This window comes from Orcinus orca, chromosome 1 (genome assembly GCF_937001465.1).
Source record: "Orcinus orca chromosome 1, mOrcOrc1.1, whole genome shotgun sequence".
NCBI lineage: Eukaryota > Metazoa > Chordata > Mammalia > Artiodactyla > Delphinidae > Orcinus > Orcinus orca.
This window is the reverse complement of record NC_064559.1, coordinates 121,443,005-121,470,488: the sequence shown is the minus strand read 5'-3', so window position 1 is coordinate 121,470,488 and position 27,484 is coordinate 121,443,005. Positions and strand designations below refer to the sequence as shown.

General features: G+C 33.8%; 1 protein-coding gene across 15 annotated transcripts in view; it reads left to right on the top strand.

Moving 5' to 3' along the window:
* LOC101288524 (pancreatic alpha-amylase) overlaps window positions 1-26,070 on the top strand; it is an 80,746-nt gene extending 54,676 nt beyond the window's left edge. For 6 of the 15 annotated variants that reach the window (XR_007476737.1, XR_004484993.2, XR_007476730.1 and 3 more), the window contains one exon: window positions 1,097-3,113. Coding sequence is in view for 3 of the 15 variants with exons in the window: in XM_049708437.1 (XP_049564394.1) it covers window positions 1,097-1,151 (55 nt within the window). In the remaining 12 variants the exon portion in view is untranslated. Of the gene's footprint in view, window positions 1-1,096; window positions 3,114-5,766; window positions 5,950-9,390; window positions 9,966-14,943; window positions 14,998-18,395 lie in introns of those variants that run through there. The other 9 variants (XR_007476738.1, XR_007476713.1, XR_007476710.1 and 6 more) reach the window with 8 other exon arrangements.
* Window positions 26,071-27,484: the final 1,414 nt, after the last annotated feature.

The window sequence follows — 27,484 nt, the reverse complement described above, 5'->3', positions numbered from 1 at the left end:
ATGATTTATAAATAAAATTGTCATTAATTTTAAAATGGTCCCACTTACATTTAACTTAGACTAGGATCAGTGATGTTGAAAGAGCATGTGGGAACCAATATAGCAAACTTATTTAGTAACAGGCAGCATCCTACCTATACTAGCTTATTTATCCATGTAACTCATTTAATTTTCACAGAATCTTATGATTAACCATTATCACAATTTATAGTCATTTTACATATGAGGAAAGTAATGCACAAAGAAGTTAAGTAACTCCCCAAATTTGCACAGCTAGTGATTGTTATATCTGAAAGTCAAACAAAGGCTGTCTAAAATTAGTCCAAAGAAGCCCTGACCGCCTCAGGTAGGATGAAGCAAAGAATGAGGTTGAATAAATTTACCTTGCACAGAGACTGTATCTGGTTACAAATGGAAGGAGAGAAGCTGGACTTCATGCAGAGATGCAAACAACCCTGATAAAATAATTTAACCAGTCCACACATTTAACAAATATGTATTTCTCTTTGCTAGGCACTGGAGTACAGTAATGCATAAAACATATGAGTTTACAGTTGAGGAGAAATAGGGAAAGAAAGCAAATACAGTCTGCCCTCCATATCCCTGTGCTCTGCATCCTTGAATTCAACCAACTACAAATCAAACATTTGAAAAAAAAAATTCCAGAAAGTTCCAAAAAGCAAAACTTGAATTTGCCATGAGCTGGTCACTGTTTACATGGTATTTACATTGTATTAGGTATTATAAGTAATGTAAAGATGATATAAAGTATACAGATAATGTGCATAGGTTATATGCAAATACTATGCAATTTTATGTAAAGGACTTGAGCATCCTTGTATTTTGGTATCCTCACGGGATTGGTTCCAGGGCCAGGACACTGTGAGATGACTGTAATTATAATGCAATATAGAAAGTGCTCTCCTAGGAATAAACACAAAATGATATGAGAATATAAAAAAATATACTTAACACAGCCTTAGGCATTAGGGAAGGCTGAAAGAAAAGCTGTTGAGTCCTGAAGAACTGCTAAAAGTTGATTTGGCAAATGATTGGCAAATATATTTAAAGAAACCTACAATATTACTTTCTTCAGGGTAACATCTCCACGTGGATCGGCTAGATGCATCTCAACCTCAAGATATGATTAAAGACAACTATGATGAAATAGAACCTCAGAATCTCATGTGGAAGGGCAAATGAAGAATGTTAACTGCTGAGTTAGTATCTACTCTGTAACAGGTGCTGGATATGCTCTCTGTATATGACTTCTACATTCCTTTCTTATGTATGTGCAATGAAGTTTCAAAAGGGTAGTTAACTTGCCCAAGATTAATGCGGCAGAGCTCTGACATCAAATGGTCTGATTCTTCTTTTTCAATTGAATAGTGCCTCCTTCCTTTCTACAAAATAAGGTAAACTGCCACTTGAGAGAAAATGATTTGCTTACTACTTTGAGTTATTCACAGAAAGATGAGAGGCTTATAAAATATCCAAACAAGTAACATTTTGAAATAGTCACTAAGGAGTTTCATCATATATATTAATTATATATGTAATAATATTTTACTTTTGAAGAACAGTGAATTTTTGTGGTATACAAAGCTCTTTCATTTCTCTTTTCTCATTAGCTAGCATAAGCAATTACAGACAAGGTAATGTTATTCCCAATTTGGAGATGAGAATGCAGACATCTAAATATATCACAAATTTAAAACATTGAGATATATACTCAGCATATCCATTGATATCTTTTTTCAGATTCAGATTGTCCAGATTCAGGTTTTTCAAGATATTCTGTTCTTGTTTAACTGTCTTGTGATTTTTATTTACATATTATTTTTGAAAATTATTTATAATTAGAAGTACAATTAAGCTTAACAAAATGTTTGAAATGTAGCAGTAGGCAACTTAAGGATTTGTGTCAATAGCCAACATAATTTTTATTAATAATTTAAAATGATTGTATTTTTATAAAGACTAACTTGAAAAATATTAAATCTTGAATATGTTTTTATTTAAGCAAGTCTTTACTAGAAACCATAGAGACTTACATTATGGAAGGTTTGCCAAACATTCTCTGAATCTTCTATTGTGGATGATCACATTATTTTATAGATGAAACTTTCCAGGGATTTTTTGCAGAACTGTTGTATTTTTGTGATGGATTCTCTTTTTTTTTTTTCTGGGATATGTTACTCAACTAGACCAATAACTAAACTAGAACAGTTCAAATAACTCTTTTGTTAAAACTGAATTTATGTGAAATCAAATATCAACTTGATAAGATCAAAGTAAATAGTTTTCAATATTTTTAATATCCTTAAAATAAAATTGATATAAATTCTAAACATGCAATTTTTTTTTTTTTTTTTTTTGCGGTATGTGGGCCTCTCACTGTTATGGCCTCTCCCGTTGTGGAGCACAGGCTCTGGACGCGCAGGCTCAGCGGCCATGGCTCACGGGCCCAGCCCCTCTGCGGCATGTGGGATCTTCCCAGACCGGGGCACGAACCTGTGTCCCCTGCGTCGGCAGGCGGACTCTCAACCACTGCGCCACCAGGGAAGCCCTTCTTTGGTTTTTAGTATCATTTTCAACATTGACTTATGTGTCACTTAAAATTTTCAAACAAAAAAATAAATTTCTAATGAGACTTCATAAGGTGATAATCCAATTTAAACTGAAAATGATTGAAATTATTAGTCAGACACTGGTATTTTGGCAGGATGCCTAGCATGTTTTATTAGTTAACTTGCATTGTCTCTCAACTGTTAGTATTGTGATGATCACCTCTAATAGGTAAATAGGTCATAAATCATTTGTGAATTTAGCAAAAAATATTGCATGCCAAATACTCCATTTATCAATGAATTTCTTTATGTAGAAAAGTCAGAAAAATTCTGCTTAGAGCCTTAGGAATTGCACTTGCACTCAAACCTTAGCATAAAAAACAAAAAGAATTTGCCTAATTTTACTTCTTTACCGTAGTTTAGGGTAATATATTGGAGACTAACAAAACTTCCATGTTAAGAGTCTTTCAGAATAAATCTTTTCAGTTATCTATTCCTGTGTAACATGCCACTCCAAAATTTTGAGACTAAATGCTGATTAATCATTTCTGACCATTCTGTGTGTTGTCTGGGCTTATCTGGGTAGTTTTACTGCTCCATGTGATATAGCTGAGGTAACTCGTGTGGCTGCATTTAGCTGGAGCTTGTCTGGGATGGAAGGTCCGGAATGGTTTCTCATCCTTTAGGGCTTATCTCCATGTGATCTCTAATGATTCAGCACTTCTAGTCTGTACTACCTTACAGCTAGGTGACTAAATTCCTAGTGGGAGCATTCCAAGAGGACAAACTCCAATACACATATGCCTATCAATCCTCTGCTTGCATCATACTTGCAGATGTCCCATTGACCAAAACAAGACACAGAACCAAGCCTAGGTTCAATGTGGGAGGGGACTACACAAGGGCTGAAACACTGGGAGTCAAGGCTCACTTAACATTTTGCCATAATCTCTCTGATCCCTGATGATCCATTCCTCTCACATGCAAAATAAAATCATGCTCTCTCCAAGACCCAAAAGTCTTATCCTATTATGTCATCAGATCTACCTTTGAAGTTCAAGAGCCCACATCTAAATAATGCTCAGGGTGATCCCTTAGGTACAGTTACTTGGGCTCATTTTTTGGGTGCAGAGACCTATAAACTGGAAAGGTAAATTACCAGTCTGCCCTCTACATAAGTTCATAAAATGGTGAGATAGAAAGAAGATAATCATGCTAGACACTCCCACTCAGAAAGGAAAGAGGAAGTAGAGACACATAGAAATTCTGGAATCCAGTCAGGTACATGCCACCAGTTGCCCTGCTCCAGAGGCAGGGGTTGTTTCTTGATTATACCCACTTCTATTTGCAAGTGGCTCCCTCTGGCCCTTGGCTCAACTCTGTGCCCCCCTTTTTGGTAAAAAAAATTGCTTTTGCTTGTAGTTCAGTATGTTTCTCAGGTTGTTTCCTGCTGTACAAAGTCAACGGCCCAAACTGTTTTTTTGTTGTTGTTTGTTTGTTTGTTTTTGCGGTACGCGGGCCTCTCACTGCTGTGGCCTCTCCCGTTGCGGAGCACAGGCTCCGGACGCGCAGGCTCAGCAGCCAAGGCTCACGGGCCCAGCCGCTCCGCAGCACGTGGGATCTTCCCGGACTGGGGCATGAGCCTGTGTCCCCTGCATTGGCAGGCAGACTCTCAACCACTGCGCCACCAGAGAAGCCCCCCAAATTGTTTGGAACTGTCTCTGTGCCTTTTAGTCTAAGCTGATAGTGCTTTCACTACTAAAATTCCATTTAAAATCATGTGGACTGTTTACATATTATAGTTCATTCCATTAAACAAAAGTCACAGGGACGTATATTTTCAAGACAGATCTCTTTCTACTTTGAAATGTGGGTTAATGTGCTTTGAGACAACATCCTTAAAATTCTTAGGAACCTTTGGTCTGGCTTGAGAATCTGCGAAGAAACGACTGGAATCTTTCTTGGGTCTTAACTAAGGGTCTTACATTCATAGCCTTGATTTAATCTTCATTTTGAAGCCGCATTTTACTGTTATTACCCTGAATTTCATTTTCACCTCTTAATTTGATAATCTATTGTCCACTGGAGAAGCTGGGAATGAAAACCAATTTTATATTCTAACTCAGCTAGTCTTCTGTTAGAAATCATTTCATTAAGCTCCACTTGAAACCAAACAGTTCCTTCTTTCATTTATCTCTTTCCTATAAAACCATATCTTAGGCAACTATAAGAAGCCAATTGGCACTTTCAACATCCTGTCTGAAAATCTACTTAGCCAGAATCACAAAGTCATTAGGTACATGTTTTATCTTACAAGTTATCAAGGTCACTATTCTCGTTAATTTTCTATCAGTACATAAATTAGGTACGCTGTTGTCAAGTTTCCAATAACAATTTTATCACTGCTCTTCTAGCCAGGTTTTTGCTGCCTTGTCCCAAAGCCAATATTTTATGTTTGTATGATGCCAGCACCCCACTTTTATATAGTAGCAATTTCTGTTTCAGGTATGTATTGCTGTGGTAAAAACGCTCCAAAAAACTTACTGACTTATAAGAGCAAGTTCTTATTATTTCTTATGATTCTGTGGGTTGATTGAGATCAGTTGATTGGTTGTTCTGCTCCACAGAACAACCAATGGGTTGTTGTTGGCATTGTTGGCAAAATGGGTATTACTAGTGTGGCTTTATTAAAGTGAGAGCTTAGCTGGGGCTAAAACAGCAAAATGGTTTCATCCTCCAGATTAGTCTAGTCTTTACTTCTTTTGAGGTAAAATTTACTTACTGGAGTTTTGGAACGAAAATGTGTATATATATATATATGAAGTTCTTTGAAAAAATTGTGAAACTAGTTACAAATACAGGTCTCTTACATGCCTTAAGACTCTATATAAATAAAATTCCATAGCTCAGCGCTTCTCAAACTTTTTTCTTTTTGGTATCCATATGGTAGTGGAGGATGTTCAAGTCACCAGAAGACCTGTGGCATCTAGTTTCCAAGATGGCCTTTGATGATCCCTGCCTCATGGTATTCATACCCTTGTTTAGTTCCCACTCACATTGTACCATGGTGGGTCTGTGTAAGCAGTAGAAAACATCAGAAGCGATGGAACATCACTTCTGAGATCCCATTATAAAAGCCTCTGACTTCCTTCTTGGGCACCTCCCCCTCACGCCGGCATCTCTCTCATCACTACAGGACTATGTGGTGGATGACTGAAGCCTCTTGTCAACATCTGTGTAAGTGAACTTAGAGGCAGATCCTTAAGCCCTAAATAACTACAGCCCTGGTCAACAGCTTGACTACAGCCAATGAGAGACATGAGCCAGAAATACCCAGCTAAGCTACATCCAGAAACTTTACCCTCAGAAACTGTGTCAGGTAATAAATGTCGGTTTAAGCTCCAAGTTTTGGGCAATTCACTTTATAAATAGTTAACTAGTATATAGACACAAAATACCTTTCCTTATATTTTATGAAAAAATTTCATACGAGCTCTGAATTTTCTTTTATAATATATCCAGGTTTTTTTCCTTATTTATTGTTTTTTAATAGAAATCCATTTTTAATTTATTTATTTTATTTACTTTTTTATTTTTGGCTGCATTAGGTCTTCATTGCTGCACGTGGGCTTTCTCTAGTTGCTGTGAACAGGGGCTACTTTTTGTTGCTGTGTGCGGGATTCTCATTGTGGTGGCTCCTCTTTGTTGTGGAGCATGGGCTCTAGACGCGCGGGATTTAGTAGCTGTGGCACACAGGCTTCAGTAGTTGTGGCTCGTGGGCTCTAGAATGCAGGCTCAGTAGTTGTGGCACATGGGCTTAGTTGCTCCGCGGCATGTGGGATCTTCCTGGACCAGTGCTTGAACCCGTGTGCCCTGCATTGGCAGGCAGATTCTTAACCACTGCACAACCAAGGAAACCCTATATTCTGTTTTAATATAAACTAAATCATATAGCTTACTCTCCATAAGGTAAACTGATGCTTTTAGGGAGATTTGCCCTCTTTATTATATTTTTTCTTGGGATCCCTGGTAGAAACATCTAATATCAAGCATCTTTTATTAAAAACTTCTAATATAAAGTGTGAGATGCCTAGGATTATGCTTAATGAGAAATGTCTCACCTACATGGAAAAACAACTGTAATTTTTCTTCCAAAAAGCCAAAAAGAAGACACAAAAATGTGGAAAGATAGATTTCCTCAAATTGAATCATAAATCCAATGCAATTCTAAAAAAGAAAATCCTAAAAAGGAGGTGGTAAAATATAACTCAGAGAATGCTAGCTCTAAAGTCAGAGCCGAATACTGACTCTAAAACTTACAAAAGCCAGTACGTAACTCTGTGCCTCAGTATAATTACCACTACTGAGTAAAGAAGGCAATCAAAATAAATAACGTCATCATTTTTATTGTGATGAATCTATTCTAAGAAAACACTTTCACACTTACTCAGAGATATATGTATAAAAATACTAATTACACTGTTCATAATAACAAAAAAATTCAAAACAATTTAAATTTCTATTATTAGGGCAGTCGTTAAATAAATTAAAATATCACTCACACTATGATATACTATGTGACTATTACAAAGAATGGGTTTTCTTTTATGTATAGTGATGTGAAAATTGTCCATCTTACATTAAATGGGAAAAAAAAAGCCTGGTGCATATCACTGTGTACATTACAATCTCATTTTTTAAAATAGGAATAATAAAAATAATATTTTAAAAAGATCTCTCGCTCTCTTTCTCTCTGTGTGTAGTGAAAATGAGAGAGGCGGATCTGTTTTTGTGTGAATAGGGACAAGATGTGGAAGATTTCATATACAATAGCTAACGATGTTTACCTTAGGGTAGTGTGTTAGAGAGGTAGACGGAGGAAGACTTTCCTTTTCTGCTTTTTATCAGTCAGGCGGTTTTCAGTCACAAGTAACAGAAAAGCAAACAAAAATTTGCTTAAGGAACAAAATAATTTATTATCCCATTTAACAGAAAAGCTAGAAAGAAGCTAGGCTTCTGGATTGATTGATTAGTCGTTCAGTTATGTTATTGCAGAGCTGTGTTCTTTCCTTTCCCTTTTGTCATCTTCTGTCTATATCACTGCTCATCATGACGGTGGGATAACTGCCAATAGCAGAAAGGGCCCTACACTTTTTCAAGGATGATAGAGATTCTCTTTCACTGAAGAACAAGGATTCCAACAATCCTCTTTTTGTGTTTCAAGGCCAAAATTTGGTCACATAATGATTCTTAAGCTAATCACTGACAGCACCGATGCTATGATTCAACCAATCAGGCTCACCCCTTGAGATCAAATCAGTTGCTTAAACCACATTGGTGCCATTCAACAAAATGGTTGCTACAGTATTGTTACTATTCTTTATACAATAAGATGTATTACTTTCAACACTAAAATAATTTTTAAAAGAATATTATAAATCTTGAAGATAAATGTTGTGTATGTTTGATAATCATCCAATAGTCTGCTAAAATTTTATTTAAATCTAGAAAATAGTTTTAAAATTTCTTAGATTATTATAAAAGGAAGTAAAATGTGGTAGGCAGAGATACTTATGACAATTTATGATGGAGAGGAAGATCACTTATCATTTGTATTTTATAAGATGGTATTACTTTGATAGTTTATCTCTAATTTAAAAATTAGTGAAAGGGCACCAGTATACTATTAACTATAAAAGCATAAGGAAGGGACATTTTTAACACTAGAAAACAAAGATATGTAAGGTAACAAATTTCTTCTCACCTTATGTAAACCTATCTTAAAGTTTGGAGAGGAGTGAAAAGAAACCTTGTATCAAGGAGAATAAAAAATAAAATGGCTTAAATATCAAATGTTTGAATGCTAATTTAAAAAAAAAAACGCTCCCAATGTAGTTAAGAAATACTATCGATTAGAACTTTTAATATCTAAGAGGTAATTTCTAATAACTTCTATATCTTTTACTGTGGCTAAGGAGATAATAAAATTCAGGAGTTGAGAGGGCCAAGATAGTCACAAATTAACCAAATAGATAAAAAAATGCTAGGTAGTTATTTTGAAAATTCATTTGCTGCTTTCTGTAGTAAAATGGTTTTAATGAATTACCTACCTGTTTCCTACAGTAGACCACAGCTCTACTGCAACTAATCTAGAGTTATGGCAAATTAAAACTGGATTTCTTAGCTCTTTGGAGACTATAGAATACCAGTTAATAATATTATTATGTGAAATGCAAATGAAAGAAAACATTTTTAAGTGATGAAATCTCCTTTCCTACTATAACAAACTACAACATATATAACAAAAATCAAATGGATTTAATCAGGTTTATCTGCCCAGAGTTGCCTCTTATATCTAAAAAAACAAGATTACTAATTTTCCCATGATGAAAATTTGTTTGATTTAATAAGAAATGAAAAACCCCTGATACTTTTTCAAGTTCTCATTTTTAGTTCTGGTTTTGCGTGAGTATGGTTTAAAGAGAGAGCATACTTTAAGAAAGACTGTATAAATACAATTCCAAATCATGCCTTAAAGTCTAGTGCTTGGTGTGTGTGGCAGACACAATCATCTCTTTGCAGGGATCTCAATGCATAGAAGTCCAATCAGAACCCCATAAGTACTTGGTAAGAACAGACTAAATTGTTCTTATGTTTGGCACCCAGTTTTTTTTACTGATACTTTGTTAATAGCATTTCACAAATGTATCACTTCCGAATAAGAAAATATCTTCAGCGGGGAGTTCTTTGTAAGGGAACTCCTGAAATGTAAGACCACATTCACATTATTCTAACTGCTTCCTTGCTTTCTTCTCCACAGAGCTCTTCTTTCAGGAAGTCCACTTGAGCCTACACCCTCCAGCCTGACCTGGTTTACATGCTCCTACTCTGTGCTTCATAAAATCCTGAGAATGTAATTCCATCACTGGACCACTGGATAGATCCAGAATAATAATTTTCTCTGTGAGCCTGTGAAGTGACTGCTACTGACTTTGGAATGGTAGGATTTTTTAAAAATGGGGATATCAAAAATAAATGTTAAAGCAGAGACTTTTAAAACTAAAACATTTTCCTACAAAGTACGTGGACACTATGTAGTTGGAGAGTTTGGGAAGTGAAAACTATTACATTTCACAGACTTTCCCAAGAGGATCTAACTGGTGTGAATAAAGCAGTTGAGGAGCCCCACACTCAGCTTCCCAGCCATGAGTCACCAGTATTATGTGGATGAGAGGTAGTTTGACCACAGGAGCAGCCTATATACCCCTGCATTACAACTTTGGTGATGTGCCCTTAAATTCAGGAATCCAGTGGTTGACCCTGACTTCCATTCCTAGCTTGTTCAACAATTGTCTAAGCTATGGATTCCCTGAATTAAATTTCCTTTCTGCTTGATATACTTTGAAAAGATTTAACTTCCTGCACTGAATCAGAACTGTTATATACTCTTTGTTATATTCTTTACTTACATGGCTTTTCCCTTACTAGATACCAAACACGTTTTATGAATAGGAATAGAACTTGTCTTTGTTCATTCTTTCATTCATTCCTTCATTCAGTTATCATACTTACTCTTTGTAATTTTATGTCCTGAAATTACATAATAGTTGACACAGAGGTGCATAATAGATATTAACTTAATTAATGAATTGGTAAATGTGTCATGTCAGGTAATGTGTAAGGTATCAGAGATACAGAGATGAGACAATCTTAGCAATAATAAAAAGATAAATTACATTTATTAAGCACTTATTATGTTTCAGGCTCTGAGTATAGCATTTTACATGCATCGATTTGATTTTCATTTTTTGTGTTTTTGGTTTTATGTTTGTTTTCTAATCCTTATAACATTCCTAAGTGCTAGGTACTAATAATCAATTCCCATCTCACGCATAAAACAATTGAAGATGGAGGAGGCTCAGTAACTTGCTTAAGGTTACACAGTATTGGGATAGGTTGAATTTGAAACTAGACGATCTAATTCAATAACTCATACTGTTAATCAGTACTGTGGGATCCCTACTATAGTTGATGAACAGATCCATAAAGAGATTTACAATACTGCTTGATAAATTCCACAATACATTAGCAGGATCAGAGGAGACTTCTGTCTGAAGGAAGAGAGACTTAAGTACTGAAGTACAAAGGGTTAACAGAAGTTAGGAATAAGCAGAAGTGATAAAGGATGCAGTTTTAGGTGGAAAGAAATACATATACTACAAAAGGAACAAAACAGAAAACAGAGAAAGCGTTTCTGAGCAGCAGGGGGATTATTTAGTGAGGAGGAATAAAAAATAGATACGGAGAAGCAAAGAAGGACCCGCCATAAAGAGTCAGGTGTACATTTCTAGGGAATTTAAGATTTTTTGTGAGGGCCACATGGTATTATTGAAGCATTTAAAAACCTATGAGATTTCTATTATAAAGAGATCACTTTGGAGCAGTGTGGACAATTTAGAAGTTATTGAGTCAGGTGAGATTGGAATTGGAAATTGCAGTAACTCAAGTAGAAGTAAGTTTTATCTTTGGGCTCTCAGATTTGAACACAAGAACTGACACCTAATATGAGAACAATTCATATTCACCAAGTTGAATTAAGCCTGAGTAACCTAAGGGTCAGACAGGTTTAATTACTTGTCAAAACTTACACAGGTATCTGGTGGTAGAACTCGGACAAGCATCTAAACCAGTGCTTTCTTTTAACTTAAATATAACTAGGGAAAAATTGATTGCATATATGTCATTTGAAATATGAGAAATTTTGCTATGTGTGTTTAGAAATGTACCTGAAAATATACACAGGTGTACAGTTATGGTTGCATCTCATTTCTTGTCTTCCCTTGTTGTGTGCTTATTTTCTAAGTCCATGGCCTCAAATATTCAAGTTCATACTTTCCCAATGATCTCTGAAGTCACTTTCCATGCTAGATACTCCTCCTGTTCCCAAGTTTATGTCTTCTAATGCCTAAGGGAAAAAAGTAGTGAAATAGAATAATAAATCTAGGCTGGGGGAAAAATTACTACCACCACCATTAGCTATTAAGACATGCCATTAGAAATCTAATGTAAAATATACAAATATATAATTTTCCTCTTAGAAAGACTAAGAGGCATCCATTGTTATTATGCTGTGGTATGTTTTCTTTACTGTTCTTTTTGCAGTAATTTTTTCACCCTGAAATACAGTGGTCTCTCATGAAGTACAAAGATTGACATTTCTGTGGACTTTATATTGTCCAAGGACACTTCAAAGGCTAAGTAAATTCTATTTCTAATGCCCTGATCACTAAATTGTAAATGCTAGCAGTTTTAGGTTTTGACAGCTTTGGGCCCTTAATTTTGAATAAAGATTCTACCATCATGGTGAAATATCAGATGCTACACATTAGTAGTGGGCTAAAAAATCTATAGTATCAGATTTACCAAAACAGATTTTATGACGATTTGGCTAGTTCTGGAGGTAGAATTTGCTTAAATATACTATGGCATGTGAAATTATTTGAAATTAAATGTCCAATAAATTTTAATACAATTGCCTTGTTTTCACAGACAAATCTAGGGCAATGTATTTGGAAAGAAAATTTTATAATTTACCTAAAAATATCCAAGCGTAATATGTAACGCTTTTGGTCTTCAAGAGGTCAAAGGGTTATCTTTGCTTAGATACTTATAATTATTTTATACTTTCTCTTCTATTGACTGGTTTGAAAAAGACAAAAGAAAATTAAAATTGAAAAGGAATCAAAGCACTTGTTCTAACTGAGCATCAGAGACACAAGCCTAGGGTACACCTGCATAACAGTAAATGTTCTTTTGCAGTTAACACCTGAGTTTTTCTATTTATAGAAAGATATCACAAGTCTAAACACAGAGGAAAATGGCTCACAAATCCAATAAGAGTTGGATTGGATTGCACAACTTCTAGCAATATCAGGGGATTTTCATCCAATATATTTGCCAACAAATCAATAATATGAGTAAATCCTTCTGCATTGTGGGCAATCAAATGCTCACTGACAGGTACTACTACCTAAATTAATATAATCCCAGAAGTGATCTGTCTGTGTCAAACATAATACCACTGAGGCTTAAAATTCACATGTGATAAGTTGGAGGATATTTCTTAATAATGGTTTAAACAAAAGGAAATTAAGTGAAAATTCTGAATAAAATGTTCCCACATTTAGTGGGCTCAGTTTAAATTGCTCTTGTCTCTAGATGGCATGTTTCCTGCTGTCCATATTTCTTTACACAGTACACTCAAATAAAGGAGGAAGTATTTTTAAAATATATTACTTGTCTCACTAAAACTTATGACTTTATCCTGCAACTGTTTGTTATAAAGATTGTGTTGAGTATCAGGGCTCATTGAAAGGGCTCCTACCACTCACACTTTCAGACTCAGATTAAAAGTCACCACTTCACTGAAACCTATGAAGACTCCCCCAGGAAAATGTGACATTCTTCTTTGCTTCTTGTAGCACTTATCACACTATTTTATAACCACTCTTTCTAGCCTTTGAGCGTAGCATAAGGATCTGGCACATATTTTACTAAGTAAACGTGAATGTCATATCAAATACGCAATGGAGCATAAGAACAACATATGCCATATAGTTTAATGGTGGTATTATTTTCTTAAAAATATAATTTTACTTTGAAGATCAAGGTTTGACGTGGAAGATAGTCAAATGCAAAGAAAAGCCATATTATAATTGTTTAAGTTGACACTTCCAGAGTTTGTCAATATGTTAGCACTGTGCTCTACTTGCTAGGAGGATTATGAATACAATTATATAAAAGTTTGAGCAGCTATTACCTACCAGGCACAGTATTAGGTGCTAGGGTAATAGATGAATAAGGCAGAGTAGTTGATCTTAAGGAAATAACTATTGAGTAAAGGAGACCTCCTATTCTCAGAAGTCTTTAAGCTAGTTAGAAATATATTCTATGTGTATCATTTATTTATTATTTCTATTGAATAATACTGATGCTGAAGGAAACAAAATAAGGATAATACGACATTCCAAAAACCCATTTTTCCTCCTTAGAAAGAGAACTATAATTGTTTGGCTAGCTTGACTCAAATATAAGAACCTGGCCTAAAAGTCTTTATTCATGAAGTGTAACATATATGACATTTTAAAACTTTGGCTGGCCATATCTGAGGTGGGGTGAGGGGCGAGAGATAGATATAGAAAGAAGGAAGATGAAGAGGATAAAGAGGAAATGAAGAAGGAAAAGGAAAAGAAAGTAAGGTAGAGCTTAGTTTTTTGAAAAAGGAAAATTAAGAATAAGATTAAAGAGACTTGAGAGGAGAGATAAAAGGAAAGAAAAGGGGAAAGAGGAAAACAAAAAAGGAAAATAGTGGATAGGAATAGTCTAATCTAGACAAAGGAGGCCAGTACAGACACAGAAGTCAAGAAGCCAAAAGAATCAGCTAAAATAGTTGATTCTAAGGTTTCTTAAGGTTGAAAAATGGGGGGTGATATATGCAGGGGACAATTACATTTGTGTGAAGGCTTTTGAATTATTTAACTGTTTGAATTATGTGAATGTGTAACTTGGACTAAAATAAAACCTAAAATTAAAATCCTCCCTTAACCTTTAACTTTTCCATTCACCAACCCTTTCTCTCCTCCTTTTTATGGCAATATACCTTAAAAGTTTTCTATAAGTACTCTTACTTCACCTATCCTTTTCTTTTTTCAAACCACTTCAATCTTTAGTCTCCAGTACTCTACTGAATTGGCTCTTGTCAAAGCCAATTATGACCTTCATCTTGCCAAAATCAATGTTTCATTGCAAATCATCTTATTTGACTTATCAATAACATTTGACACAGTTGAGATATCAGGTTACTCCCTCCATATGTTTTTATCTAAACGGTATCTGGAACAAATAGATGCTTAGGAAAAGCTTTGTTTTATAAATAAGTGAACATATTGTTTTCATTCTTCCACATGAAAGGAGAATTAAAAAGTCCTTAAGATGTCTTGAAAAAGTGTACAACTCTCTCAATGCATCTCTTTTCAGTCCCCCTTAAAAATCCTGGACTCTCACAATACTAAACCACTTGTAGGCCACTGAGGTGAAATGTTGGCTCATACCCTTTAAAAATTTTTTTGGGGGACATTCCTGGCAGTCCAGTGGTTAGACTCTGCACTTCCACTGCAGGGGATGCAGGTTCGATCCCAGGTTGGGGAACTAAGATCCTTCATGCTGCTCAACGTGGCCAAAAATTAAAAAGAAAAAAAGTATTGAAGTATGGTTGATTTACAATGCTGTGTCAGTTTCAGGTGTACAGCAAAGTGATTCAGGTCTATATATACAAATATATATATATATATATATATATATACATCTTTTTCAGATTCTTCTACATCAGATTTTTACAAGATACTGAATACAGTTCCCTGTGCTATAAGTAGGTCCTTGTTGTTTATCTATATTATATATAGTAGCATGTAGATGATATGTTAATCCTAAACTCTTAATTTATCCCTCCCCCTCCTTTCCCCTTTGGTAACCATGTTTGTTTTCTATGTCTGAGAGTCTATTTCTGGTTTGTAAATAGGTTCAATTATACACTTTTTTTCTTTAGATGCCCCGTATAAGTGATATCATATGTTATTTATCTTTCTCTGTCTGACTGGCTCATACCTCTATACATTTGTAAGTAGCTGTTATTCCTTTTACCTAGGGTTTTTTTCCTTCACTCCATGAAGGATTCCAACCTGCCTCCACAAAAGTATTACCTCCTGAAATAATTTGATACTTCCTCTTTCCCTACCCTATGACTAGATTTAGTCTTTCTCTCACCTGCACTGTCTTAGCACCCTTTACATATCCCTAGTATCCAACATTCGTTACATTGTTTTGTCACTTTTTGCTTTATTTTATGACTTTTTAGATTGGGAAATCTTGGAGGATGCATATTTTTATCTTGTTTACATTTGTATACCTAGAATTTATAACTGTGTATACATACTGTGTAATTCAGTATGTAATTACATACTATGTAATACAGATCTGATTGAACCTCTCTAGAGAGAATGTGTTTTCATGCAATCTATACAGTGTTAAATCAGAATTCAATATGTCTTTGTATTATTAAATGGCAATTATGATTTCTATAATGATAGTGAACTATTTAGATTTTACTGAAGATTAAGTGGGAAGGTAGAAGTTACATCATATAGTATTTCTTACTTTTTCTCCAAACATCTTTTTCATCTCTCTATTCCCAGAGTAACTTCTTGGTTACTGATTCTTTCTTAATCTTTTCCCTACTCTCTCTCCAAACCTCACTGGCTCTAATCTTTTATACTGCTGACATCTTCTCCCTTATTTTTTTAAGTAGCAAACAATTTAGCTTTAACTTTGCTTCTTTACTCTTATATCCTAATTCTGACTACGCCATGCCAGCAATAAAAAAAATTCACATTTCCTGAAAATCTGTGTATTTTAAATATAAACAAGATTGTCCTTATTACCAGGATTTTTCTTTCTTTTCTATTTATTTTCTTTCATTCTAATAAATAATTAAAATGTTGTTAGAGGTACGAGTAATTATATATTCATTTTGCATGTTGTCCTTAATGAATTCTTTAGATGTCAGGTCTACTTGATCTTCTAATGTTAATAACTGCTGACAACTAGAACCATCCTCAGTGGATCTTGTGTAGTTGGGATATAGGATATGTTGTATGAGAAAGAAACCCACATAACAGTGGCTTAAATGAGTTAGAAATATCCTTTCCTTTCATGTAATGAAATGAAAATAGATTAAAGTCTGGTTTGGCAGGTATGCTCCATAAAGTTTTCTAAGGACCTTGCATTTACTATGCTATTGCTTCATGATGGAAAATTGCCCTTATCCTGCAAAAATAAGAATAGCACAAATAACAAGTATATCCTTTTTGTGAACAGTCTGAGAGTAAATTGCATACATCATGGCCTTCACCCCTAAAAACTTCAGTGGGATTTCTTAAGAATAAAGATATTCTTGTTTATTACCACAAAAAGAAAAGAAAAAAAAGAAAACTGCCCTTATCTTGTATGGTCCCAAATGTACCATCATCACATTCACATTCCAGGCAATGGAATGGAGGAAAGAATGGAATAAGAAATTCATACCCCTTCCTTTAAAGGGTAAAATTAAGAATTGCTCACATTATTTTTGCAAACATCACATTGCCCAGAATTTAATCATCTCTCTAAACTTAGCTGCAAGAGAGGCTGGGAGATTTAGACTTTATTCTAGTCAGCCATTGGTCTAACTAATGTATACTTAAAAATGATTAAGATAGTAAATTTTATGTTATATGTATTTAACCACAATAAAAAAAAGAAATCTTTGCCTAAGACAAAGTCACAAGGATTGTATCTTGTATTTTCTTCTAGAAGTTGTACAGTTTTAGGTTTTACACTTGGATCTATGATATATTTTGAGTTAATTTTTTCACATGATGAGATATATGGGTCAAGGTTCACTTTTTCAGTTTATGGGTATCTAATTTTTCCAGCATCATTTGCTGAAATGTTGTGATGTTTTTATAAATAGAATATTTTTACATTTTTGCTCAATTAAGCATATCAATCTTAAAAAATCATTCTCTATTACAAATCTGTACAAGTATGGTCACTTTTTTGATATTTCATGTTAAAAATTATAGAGTGTTTTATACCTACATGCTTATAGTTGTTACCTCTAAGTTGTACAGTTGTAGATGACTTTATTTTCTTCTTTTTGTTTATGTTAATATATTTGTTTTCTAAAAAAGGCATGGTTAATTGAGAAGTAAAAAAAATATACTAACATTAGAAATACATTTTGACTGTAGGTGTATGTCCATAGAATAAAATTAAAAACTGGGAAAAAATAAAAATAAATAAAAATTAGGGATTCTTGTATTATGGCAGGGATTCTTGTATTATTTTTATTTAAATAAAAATTAGGGATTCTTGTTTTATGGACACTGGCTGAGGACAATTGGCTTTTTTTTTTTTTTGCCACACTCTCCTGCTTCTTCAAGATATATCCAGCCTGATAGATAAATGGGCAAAAATTGTGAACAGTTTATAGAAGGTATAAAAAGACTCATAATCAGAGACATATAATTAAATTTTAAGTGAAGGAAATAATGTCAGTAAAAATGCTGGTATAGATATCTCCGAAAACGGTCAGAATTACCACTGTTAAAATTCTGAAAAAATAGGTAAAGGTCCACATCAACCAAACAAAGGTTTAATGAAGAAAGAGGAAGCCAAGATATGGCAGAAGACCTTTGTGTCATTTTACTTGTCCTTGCAACACCTCCTTCCTTGGGTCTACTGTGGTCTTGAAGATGGCAGTTAATCTTCCCAGTGTTGAATCCTCATTCGTAATTCCAGAGACAGCATAGCAGACCTTCTTCTCAAAGAATTGTGTTTCTCTGTTTGATCTGTCTGAGGACTGATCAGGACTGATGCAAGGCACCTGTCTTTGTTTTTCCTAAGTAGAACACCCTCAGGTCACAGAGGGGACATTGAAAGGGGAAGATATATTTTTTTGGAAAATTAGGGCAGTGAAAAATTTCCTTGGGTATTTAAATACTAGGGTATTTAGAAAGCTATGTCCATGTCATGGGCAGGACTCATGTTCAGGAAAGACCTTGAGAAGACCTTAAGTTTTCACCTCTGGCTCAGTAAAAGCTGTAAGTGAAGGCTAAAGCATAATTGTAAACAGGCTGGCTAAACATTAAACAAGTACACCAACATCAAGCCAATTTGCAGACTAGAAGAGTTTATTTGTTTATTTGTTTCTTGTTTCTTTAACTCCAGGTGTTCAAGGAAATTTCTGTCAAAACTCTATCTCGTCTAACCACAAGCTAAAGGAGCAGAGATCTCAAAGACCACACATGACAAAGAATACAACCTTTACAAATAATACTTTAGAAGTCATTAAACAAAGAGCTATAACACACATAGCAATAAAAACAAACCATGAGGACAAGAATAATATAATTTCCAGAGTTACTACATTATAATATGTCAAATTGTGCAGTTTTCAACCAAAAATTATGGAGTATGAAAAGAAACAGGAAAATATAATCCATTCACAGGAGAATTTCATAGAAACTGTCCCTAAGGGAGCAGACACATTGGACTTACTAAGTGTTAACTATGATAAATGAGCTAAAGGAAGCCAGGAGAAAGATGTCTTAACAAATGGAGAATATCAATAAAGGGATAGAAAATATAAAAAAGAAGAAAACATTTCGAGAGCTGAAAAGTATATTAACTAAAATGAAGAAATCACTTGAGCTTTTCAACAGCATATTTGAGCAGGCAGAATAGAATTGGCAAACTTGAAGACTGAAATTATCCACTCTGAGGAGCAGAAAGAAAAAAGAATGAAGAAAAATGAACAGAATTTAAGATACCTGTGCAACACCACCAAGGGTACCAACATAAACATAATGGAAGTCCCAGAAAGAGAGAATAGAGGGCAAATGTCAGAAAGAATATTTGAAAATATAATAGCCTAAAACCTCCCAAATTTGTTAAGACATGAACCTTTATACCCAAGAAGCTCAACAAATTCCAAGAAGGATAAACACAAAGAGATCTACACCGAGGCATTTTATAATCAAACTGTTGAAAGACAAAGAGAGAATCCTGAAAGAAGCAAGAGAGTAGCAATTTGTCATATACAAGGAATCCTCAATAAGAGTAATAGCCAATTAATCAGCAGAAACCATGAAGGTCAGAAGGCAGTGGAATAACATATTTAAAGTGTTGAAAGAAAAAAATGAATTCTATATGTGGCAAAACTATCTTTCAAAAATGAAGAAGAAAGTAAGATATTTCCAGAAAAATAGAAGCTGAGGGTGTTAGTCCCTGGTAGACTTGCCCTATAAGAAATGCTAAAGAAAGTACTTCAGGATGAAATAAAATGACGTTGAACAGCCATGTGAAGTCATACGAAGCATAAAGAACACTGGTACAGGTAATTATGTAATAAATACAAAGCCAGTATTATTGTTGTTGGTTTTTTTTTTTGCAGTACACGGGGCCTCTCACTGTTGTGGCCTCTCCCGTTGTGGAGCACAGGCTCTGGACACGCAGGCTCAGTGGTCATGGCTCACAGGCCCAGCCGCTCTGCAGTATGTGGGATCTTCCTGGACTGGGGCACGAACCCGTGTCCCCTGCATCGGCAGGCAGATTCTCAACCACTGTGCCACCAGGGAAACCCTATTGTATTTTTTAACTCCCCTTTTATTTCTCTATGTGATTTAAAACACAAATACATAAAACATTAATTTAAAATCTATGTTAATGGGCAACAATGCATATAGATGTAATTTGTGACAATAGCAATATAAATGGGGAGGGACAGAGCTGTATAGGAGAAGAGATTTTGTACACTATTGAAGATAAGGTGGTATTAGTACAAAATAGATTGTAATAAGTTTAAAAGTTTAATTATAGTCCCCGGGGAAACCAATAAGAAAATAACTTAAAGAAAGGAAAGGAAAACAGAATAAAAACTGTACACTATAAAGAATCAAGAATCAAATAAGCACAAATAATGCACTAATGGAGGAAATGAAAAACAACAACAAAGACACATCCAAAACAAATAGCAAATGACAGAGATTCTTTCTTATCCCTAATTACTTAAGTTTAAATGGATTAAACTGCCCAATTAAAAGGCAAAAATTGGCAGAATAAATTTTTTATAAGTATGATCCAACTATATGTTGTCTACTAGGTACTCACTTAAAATAAGTTAACTGGCATCTGTTCTACAATAAAGAGATCTAAGAGACACAATAAAACAAAAAGCCATGTAAAAATTTTGTTTAGATCTTGATTTCAAGAAAGCAACTGTATAAATACATTTTAAAACAACTGAATGAAGTTTGATTATGGAAATCTGATTATGATATTAGAGGATACTAAGGAATATCATTACTTTTGCTGGTCATGATAACTCTGTAGCTTTGGGAAATTTTATTAAATCACTTAGGGGGAAAATTACAAGATATTTAGGAATTGCTTTAAAACACTTTGTAAGGAAGAAAATGATAAAGAGGGATAAAGCAAATATGGCAAAATATTGATAATTCTTCTTTATTGGTGATGGATATATGAGGTTCATCATACTACTATTTTTACTTTTTACTGTATTTGAATTATTTTCAAACACTTAGACTGTGATTACTTCTGACCCCCCCTCCACTGATTTTATCCTAATATAAGTCATCACCATCTCTCATTGGCATTATTACAATGGTCTGTAATATTGTGCTCCTTTATCTACCAATGCCCACTTAAATCTGCTTTCAGGCAGAGAAATCCTTTGCAGTAGAAATGAAAATGAATACAACCTTTGATTATAACTATTCCTTGACTCCCCATGCCCCTCAGAGTAAAAGCCAAAGTTCTTGCAATGTTCTAAAAGACTTTCCATGACTTTGCTTTCCTTAAGTCTCTAGCCCCACCTCCACTGCTCCTCTCTCCCCGGGGCTCCAGTCACACTAGTCTCCCTCCTCAAACCAAAAATGCCCCCACCCTAGGGCCTCTGCTCTAGTAGCTTCCTCTTCCTATCATCCATATAGCTAACTCTCTCACTTTCTTTAAGATTTTGCTCAAATGTCATTTTCTTAATGAGATCAATGGTGACCTTACTTTATCCTGTCACAATTAAAATTACAACCTGCCCCTTCCCACTTCAGACACTCTCCACCTCCTCAACCTGCTTTATTTTTCTTCATAGCATTTACCACTTTTGAACATATGTTTTTCTAATTTATTTTGCTAATTTATAATTGTCTGTGTCTCTCTGATGGAATGGAAGCTCCATCAGGGCAGGGAGTTTTATGTATTTATTTGCTTGCTAATTTGTTTAATGCTATATTCCAAGTGCCTAAAATAGTACATGGAGCATTGTAGGCATTCAATAAATATTTGGGGGGAGAATGAGTGAATGAATTTTTAAACCAATGGTAAAATTACATTTGATGCATTAAATATGATTGTGTGTATACAAGTCACACTACAATAAAAATTTAACAAATGTCAATTTAGATAAAATATGGAATTTGAAGTTGGTTGTTAGTTTATAAAGTGTTGATTGCTTTGTTTACCCATCTAGAGTAGTTTGATACTCTCCAGCTAAAAGAGCACAAATATTGTAATTAATGCTATGGTTTTAGTTTAGTTTTGAGCGAGACAATGACAAGTAGAACTTTGACATTTGTCAAAATACATGTTAGGTTTTTTTTAAATATATATATTTGTTTCTGTCCAAGTGATGATTATTAACAAAGAATGTTAATTTTTTGAGAGTAATTATTATGATAGGTGCTACAGGATATATCAGAAATAAATTTTTATTAAAAATTGATAAAATCACTTTTTATAACTCATCTTTTCCAAGAGAAAAAACTAGCTGGATGAAAGTTTATTTAAAAGCTATGTTTAATCCTCATATCTTCTCAGTGTGATACCATACCTCTTGCTCGTTGAGAAGAATTCACCTACAGTCACTATTAAATGAAAGAAAAAAGAAGAGCTATCTTTGAAATTGGAAACAAAATTTAAAGAGTCTAAAAAGGAGAAACATGTACTGTGCTTATCTATTTGCATAAAAAATTTAAAAACATTAGATAAAGTAAAGAAAGTTGAAAAGAGAAAGTGGAATAAGTAAAGCTTGCAGGCATTTTTCCCATTGATTCTTTGACGAGTTGTGAAACTGCTGAGAAGGATGTGAAAGGAGAGGTCCAAAATAATGTTTACTGGTTTTGACTAACCAACTAACTGAATGAATGATAAAGGAATGAAATGTAAAATTCAGGGAAATATATACATTTTATACCTTGATTTCAACAAGGCATTTGACTCTCTGCTACAATATCTTTATGATAAAAAGGGAGAAACTTGGACCAAATACAAACACATTTGGGTACATTTTAACTGGTTGAGCAAATATACCTAATGCTTATTAATTAATGGATTAGTGCAAGCTTTAATTACATAAACGGGGCTCTTTGGCTTTTGGTATATTAACTCAGAGGAATAATAATAATTCCTGACATTGTATTGCATTTTATAGTTCACAAAGAGCTCATTTGTGAGCTCTCATTTAATCCTCATCATAGCCCTGTGCTGAAGGCTGGGACAATGTGATTATCTTTCTTTAACTAGATATGGAAACTGATTTTATTTTTCTAATAAAGTGATTATATTTAACTAAATATGGGTAAATGATTTGCCTAAAGACATATGGGAATGCATATGCTTATTAATAAAAACAGCTAAGAGAAATAACTAACATGTTGGATAAAATAATACAGATTCAAAAACATTCCCTAAATTCAGCACAAAGGTTATAAAAATGTCAAATATAAATTTCACAATCAAAAGACATATCTTGAGAGCTTTATATCAGAAAGTAAAATAAGGTTTTAGTTGACAGAACATAAACATAAAAGAATATGTATTGTAATCTTAGCCTATGCAACTGTGCATGATTTTAAGCTCTACTCATAATCAGGGTAATGGTCAACAAGATTGTGTGCAGAAGAGCATATTGGAAATTACTGGAGAAAATTCTAGAATTTAACTTGAACATTTCTTTTGTTAAAATAATTTTTAAACATTTGTAGGAAGGTAATATGTAAGAAACAGGTATATAAATAATAGTTCCAAGGTGAAAGTAGGGTTAACGAATAGATTGTCTACAGAGGCAGTTTTATTCTCTGTAAAAATAAAATTTTATAAGATATAAAAATAGAACAACTCAACACTATAAGAAATGGTCTTGTGAAGTAAGGGAGTCTGAGTCATTGGGAGTATTTAAACAGATCTGGATAAACTTGCCAAAATCATGACAGAGAACATTTATTTTCTTGGATAAAAATGTATTAGATTCTGTTTTACTATAACATATTCCTAATTAAATTGGTCATATTGTCCTTGAATATTGTTACCAGGCACTGGAGAAAACATACCCACTATATATATATATATTTTCTGTTTTGACCTATTTACCTGATTTTTGGCACCAGGCATTATATTTAAACTCTTGCCTTTATGACAAATAAGATATGATTTAATTCTTGTTATTACTGTCAACTTTAAAAATATTCAGGTTTTAAACAAAAGGGAATTATATCAGATAGCTATTTATTAAGTTAAAAAATTAAAGTATTCAAATGTGTATGCATAAAGATATTTTCAAAGGCTAATATTATATAAAATAGGTTTCAGATGAAAACAAACAGAAAAAAATTTCTCATTCTTCCAGAGAATACTCTTCCCTATGTTTGAAAATTTATAAAAGGAATTTTGTGATTTTAAGAGTTAGAGTTATATCTGTTAGATTTTAGCATTTGGATGCCTGAAGTGGGACATTGTCTCAATAATGGTGATGCTAGCTTTTGCTTTGCTGTTCAGAATCACACTTTGCAAGCACATCCATTAAGAGATTCTTCCTAAAGTATATCTAAAAGGCTAAATGTTTTCTGCTGTGCTAAGTGTATTAATTTCCATTATCTTCTAGTACCTTCCTCTTGGTAATCATCTGCAGACAACCACCTGTAGAAGAGCAACTCTATATTTATGTATAAATAAAATAGGTTATATATATGCTTTTCTATTTTTCTCCACAAAAAAAGGTGTTTTACTCCTGCTGTTCAACGCATTTTGATGTGCTGTTCTATAAATTTAAAGCAAGGTTAAAAATAAAATTAATCAAGATTCATCTGGCAGCATTGCAAGTTAGTATCATACACCTGGCACATAAATTCCAAAGCAAAGTGATTCTTTGGGAAAGAACTGCTTGATAAACAGCAGAACTAAAAAAAAGATGAGCAGATGACAGTGCATTGAAAATTAGATAAAAGCCTGCAATGTGCTATTGCAGGAGATGTAATGAGACAAGATAGAGCAAAGGGAAAACTAGACAGAATAAGGAGAAAAATTCCTAAGTGTGAGGTATTTTACAGCGGCAAATAGTTTCCCAGGAAATAGTGGAAACTCTCCCTTGAATAATTTCAAAGTAGAGTAGGAAATTGGACTGAGAATATAAAGTGGTGACAAAACTTTAATGACTGAAGAATAAGATGATGCAATAAAGAAACAAGAAATACAAATTCAAAGAGTTAGGTGATTTTGAACATGATGGTTTTGTTAAGTTTCTCTCTCATTAACAATAATAATAATTGTAATATTTAAAATTTATGAAAATTTTTATAAATCCCTAAAAACCATAACTAATCAAAAAGAATACAATTTAATCTTTGTAGATATGTTGAAAACTAAGACTTACAGTTGAGCCTCTGATGACACTGCAGCCCCTGCTGATACTTGGATTGAAGCTTTGTAAGAGCCTGAGCAGAGGACACAGTTAAGCTGTGCCCTGACTCCTGAGCCATGGAAATTGTGAGATAATAAATGTATATTTTTTAAGTGGCTAAGATTTTTTATAAGCAATAGAAAACAAACACAGGCATCAATGCTTAAAACAAGAACATGTTACTTAAAAGATTATATAAAGAATATTTAACTAATATAGTATTGAATTGAAATGAATGATGCCAGAAAACTGCTTGCCCTCATATTTGCACCTGTCAGTAACGTTATAGTCTAAGCCCTTTTGCAGAGCACAGTTTTCATTTCCATCTCTAGTTAAATTGGGACTGGTGCCTCTTATCTGTTTTTTAAAAATCTTTAGCCTTTGGGGAAAAAAAATCAATACAAGGACTGATTCTATCTTTAGATTAAAAGTGTATGCAAGTTGTTAATGAGTAATAATCAGAGGATAATTTAGGAGAATTTCAAGTTTTCTCTTTGTTCTAAGTATTATATAAATTTGCCTTAAAAATGCCCTGTTAATAAAGGCCGTATATGAAAAGCTTACAGCTAATATTGTAAACATTTGGGAAAAACTGAAAACTTTTTCTCTAAGATCAGGTTGATCACTTCTATTCAACATAGTACCAGAAGTCCTAGCCAGAGCAACTAGGCAAGAAAAAGAAACAAAATTCACCTAAGTTGGAAAAAAGAAGTAAAATTGTCCCTGTTTGCAGATGGCATGCTCTTGTACATAGAAATACCCAAAGACTCCACAAAAAAAAATGTTAGAACTAATAAACTAATTCAGTCAAGTTGTGGGATAAAAAAAATCAACATACAAAAATCAGTAGTATATCATACATTAAAAATGAACTATCTGAAAAGGAAACTAAAAAAACAATTTCATTTACAATACCACCAAAAAGAATAAAATGCTTAGGGATAAACTTAATTAAGGAAGTAAAAGACTTTAACACTGAAAACTACAAAACACTGATGAAAGAAATTAAAGAATATACAAAAATAAAAAATGGAAAGACATCTTGTGTTCATGGATAAGACAATATTGTTGAAATACCCATAATACTCAGTGGTTCAGATTTAATGCAATCCTTATCAAAATCCTAATGGCAGGTTTTTTTTAAAAATTTTTAACAGAAAGAGAAAAATATCCTAAAATTCATATGGAACCACAAAGATTCTGAGTAGCAAAGAAAATCTTGGGGAAGAAGAACAAAGCTGGAGACATCACAATTCCTGATTTCAAGCTATATCATAAAACTACAATAACTGAAACAGTATGGCACTGGCATAAAGACAGACGATAGAGACCAACAAAACAGAATAGACAGCCCAGAAATGAATCCATGCATACATGGTTGATTGATCTTTGACAAGAGAGGCAAAAATGCACAATGGGGAAAAGATTGTCTTTTCAACAAATGGTAATGGGAAAATTGGATATTCATAGGCAAAAGAATGAAATTTGACTCATCTTACATCATACACAAAAGTCAACTCAAAATAGATTAAAGATCTAAATGTAAAACCTGAAACTGTAAAATTCCTAAAAGAAAACACAGGAAAAACCTTCATGACATTGGTCTTGGCAATGATTTCATGGAGATGACACCAAAACCACAGATAAAAAAAGCAAAAATAAAAAGTTGAACTACATCAAACTAGAAACCTTCTGCACAGCAAAAGAAACAATCAGCAAAGTGAAAAGGCAATGAATGGGAGAAAATATTCACAAACATTATATTGGATAAGGGATTAATTTCCAAAATATATAAGGAACTCCTATAATTCAATAGTAATAAATAAATAATCTGATTAAAAAATGGGCTAAGACTTGAGTAGATATTTATCCAAAGAAAACATCCAAATGGCCAACAGGTATATGAAAAAATATTCAATGCACTAGTCATCAGGGGAATGCAAATCAAAACCACAATGATGTATCACCTCACATCTGTTAGGATGGCAAATATTAAAAAAAAAAAAAGACAAATTTTGGTGAGTATGCAGAGACATGAAAACCATTGCACCCTCTTGATGGGAATGTAAAATGATGCAGCCACTATAGCCAACTGTATAGTGATTCTTCAAAAAGTTAAAAATAGAACTACCACATGATTTAACAGTCTCACTTCTGGGTGTTTACCCCTGCCCCCACCAAAAAAAAAAAAAAATCAGAATCTTTCCAATGTTTTGCATGCCAATGTTCACTGAAGCACTACTCACAATAGCCAAGGTGTGAGAACAACATATATATTCATGAATGGATGAATAGATAAGGGAAGTGACGTATATACATGCAGTGGAATATTATTTGTTCTTAAAAATGAAGGAAATCCTGCAATATGCAACAACATGGATGAATCTTGAGGACATTTTACTAACTGAAATAAGTCAGTGCAAGAATGACAAATACTGCCTGATTCCACTTATATGAAGTATCTAATATAGTTAAACTCATAGAATCAGAGAGTGGAATGGTGTTTGCCAGAGGCTGGGGGATGAGAAAATAAGAGTGTTGCTAATCAACAGGCATAAAGTCTCAC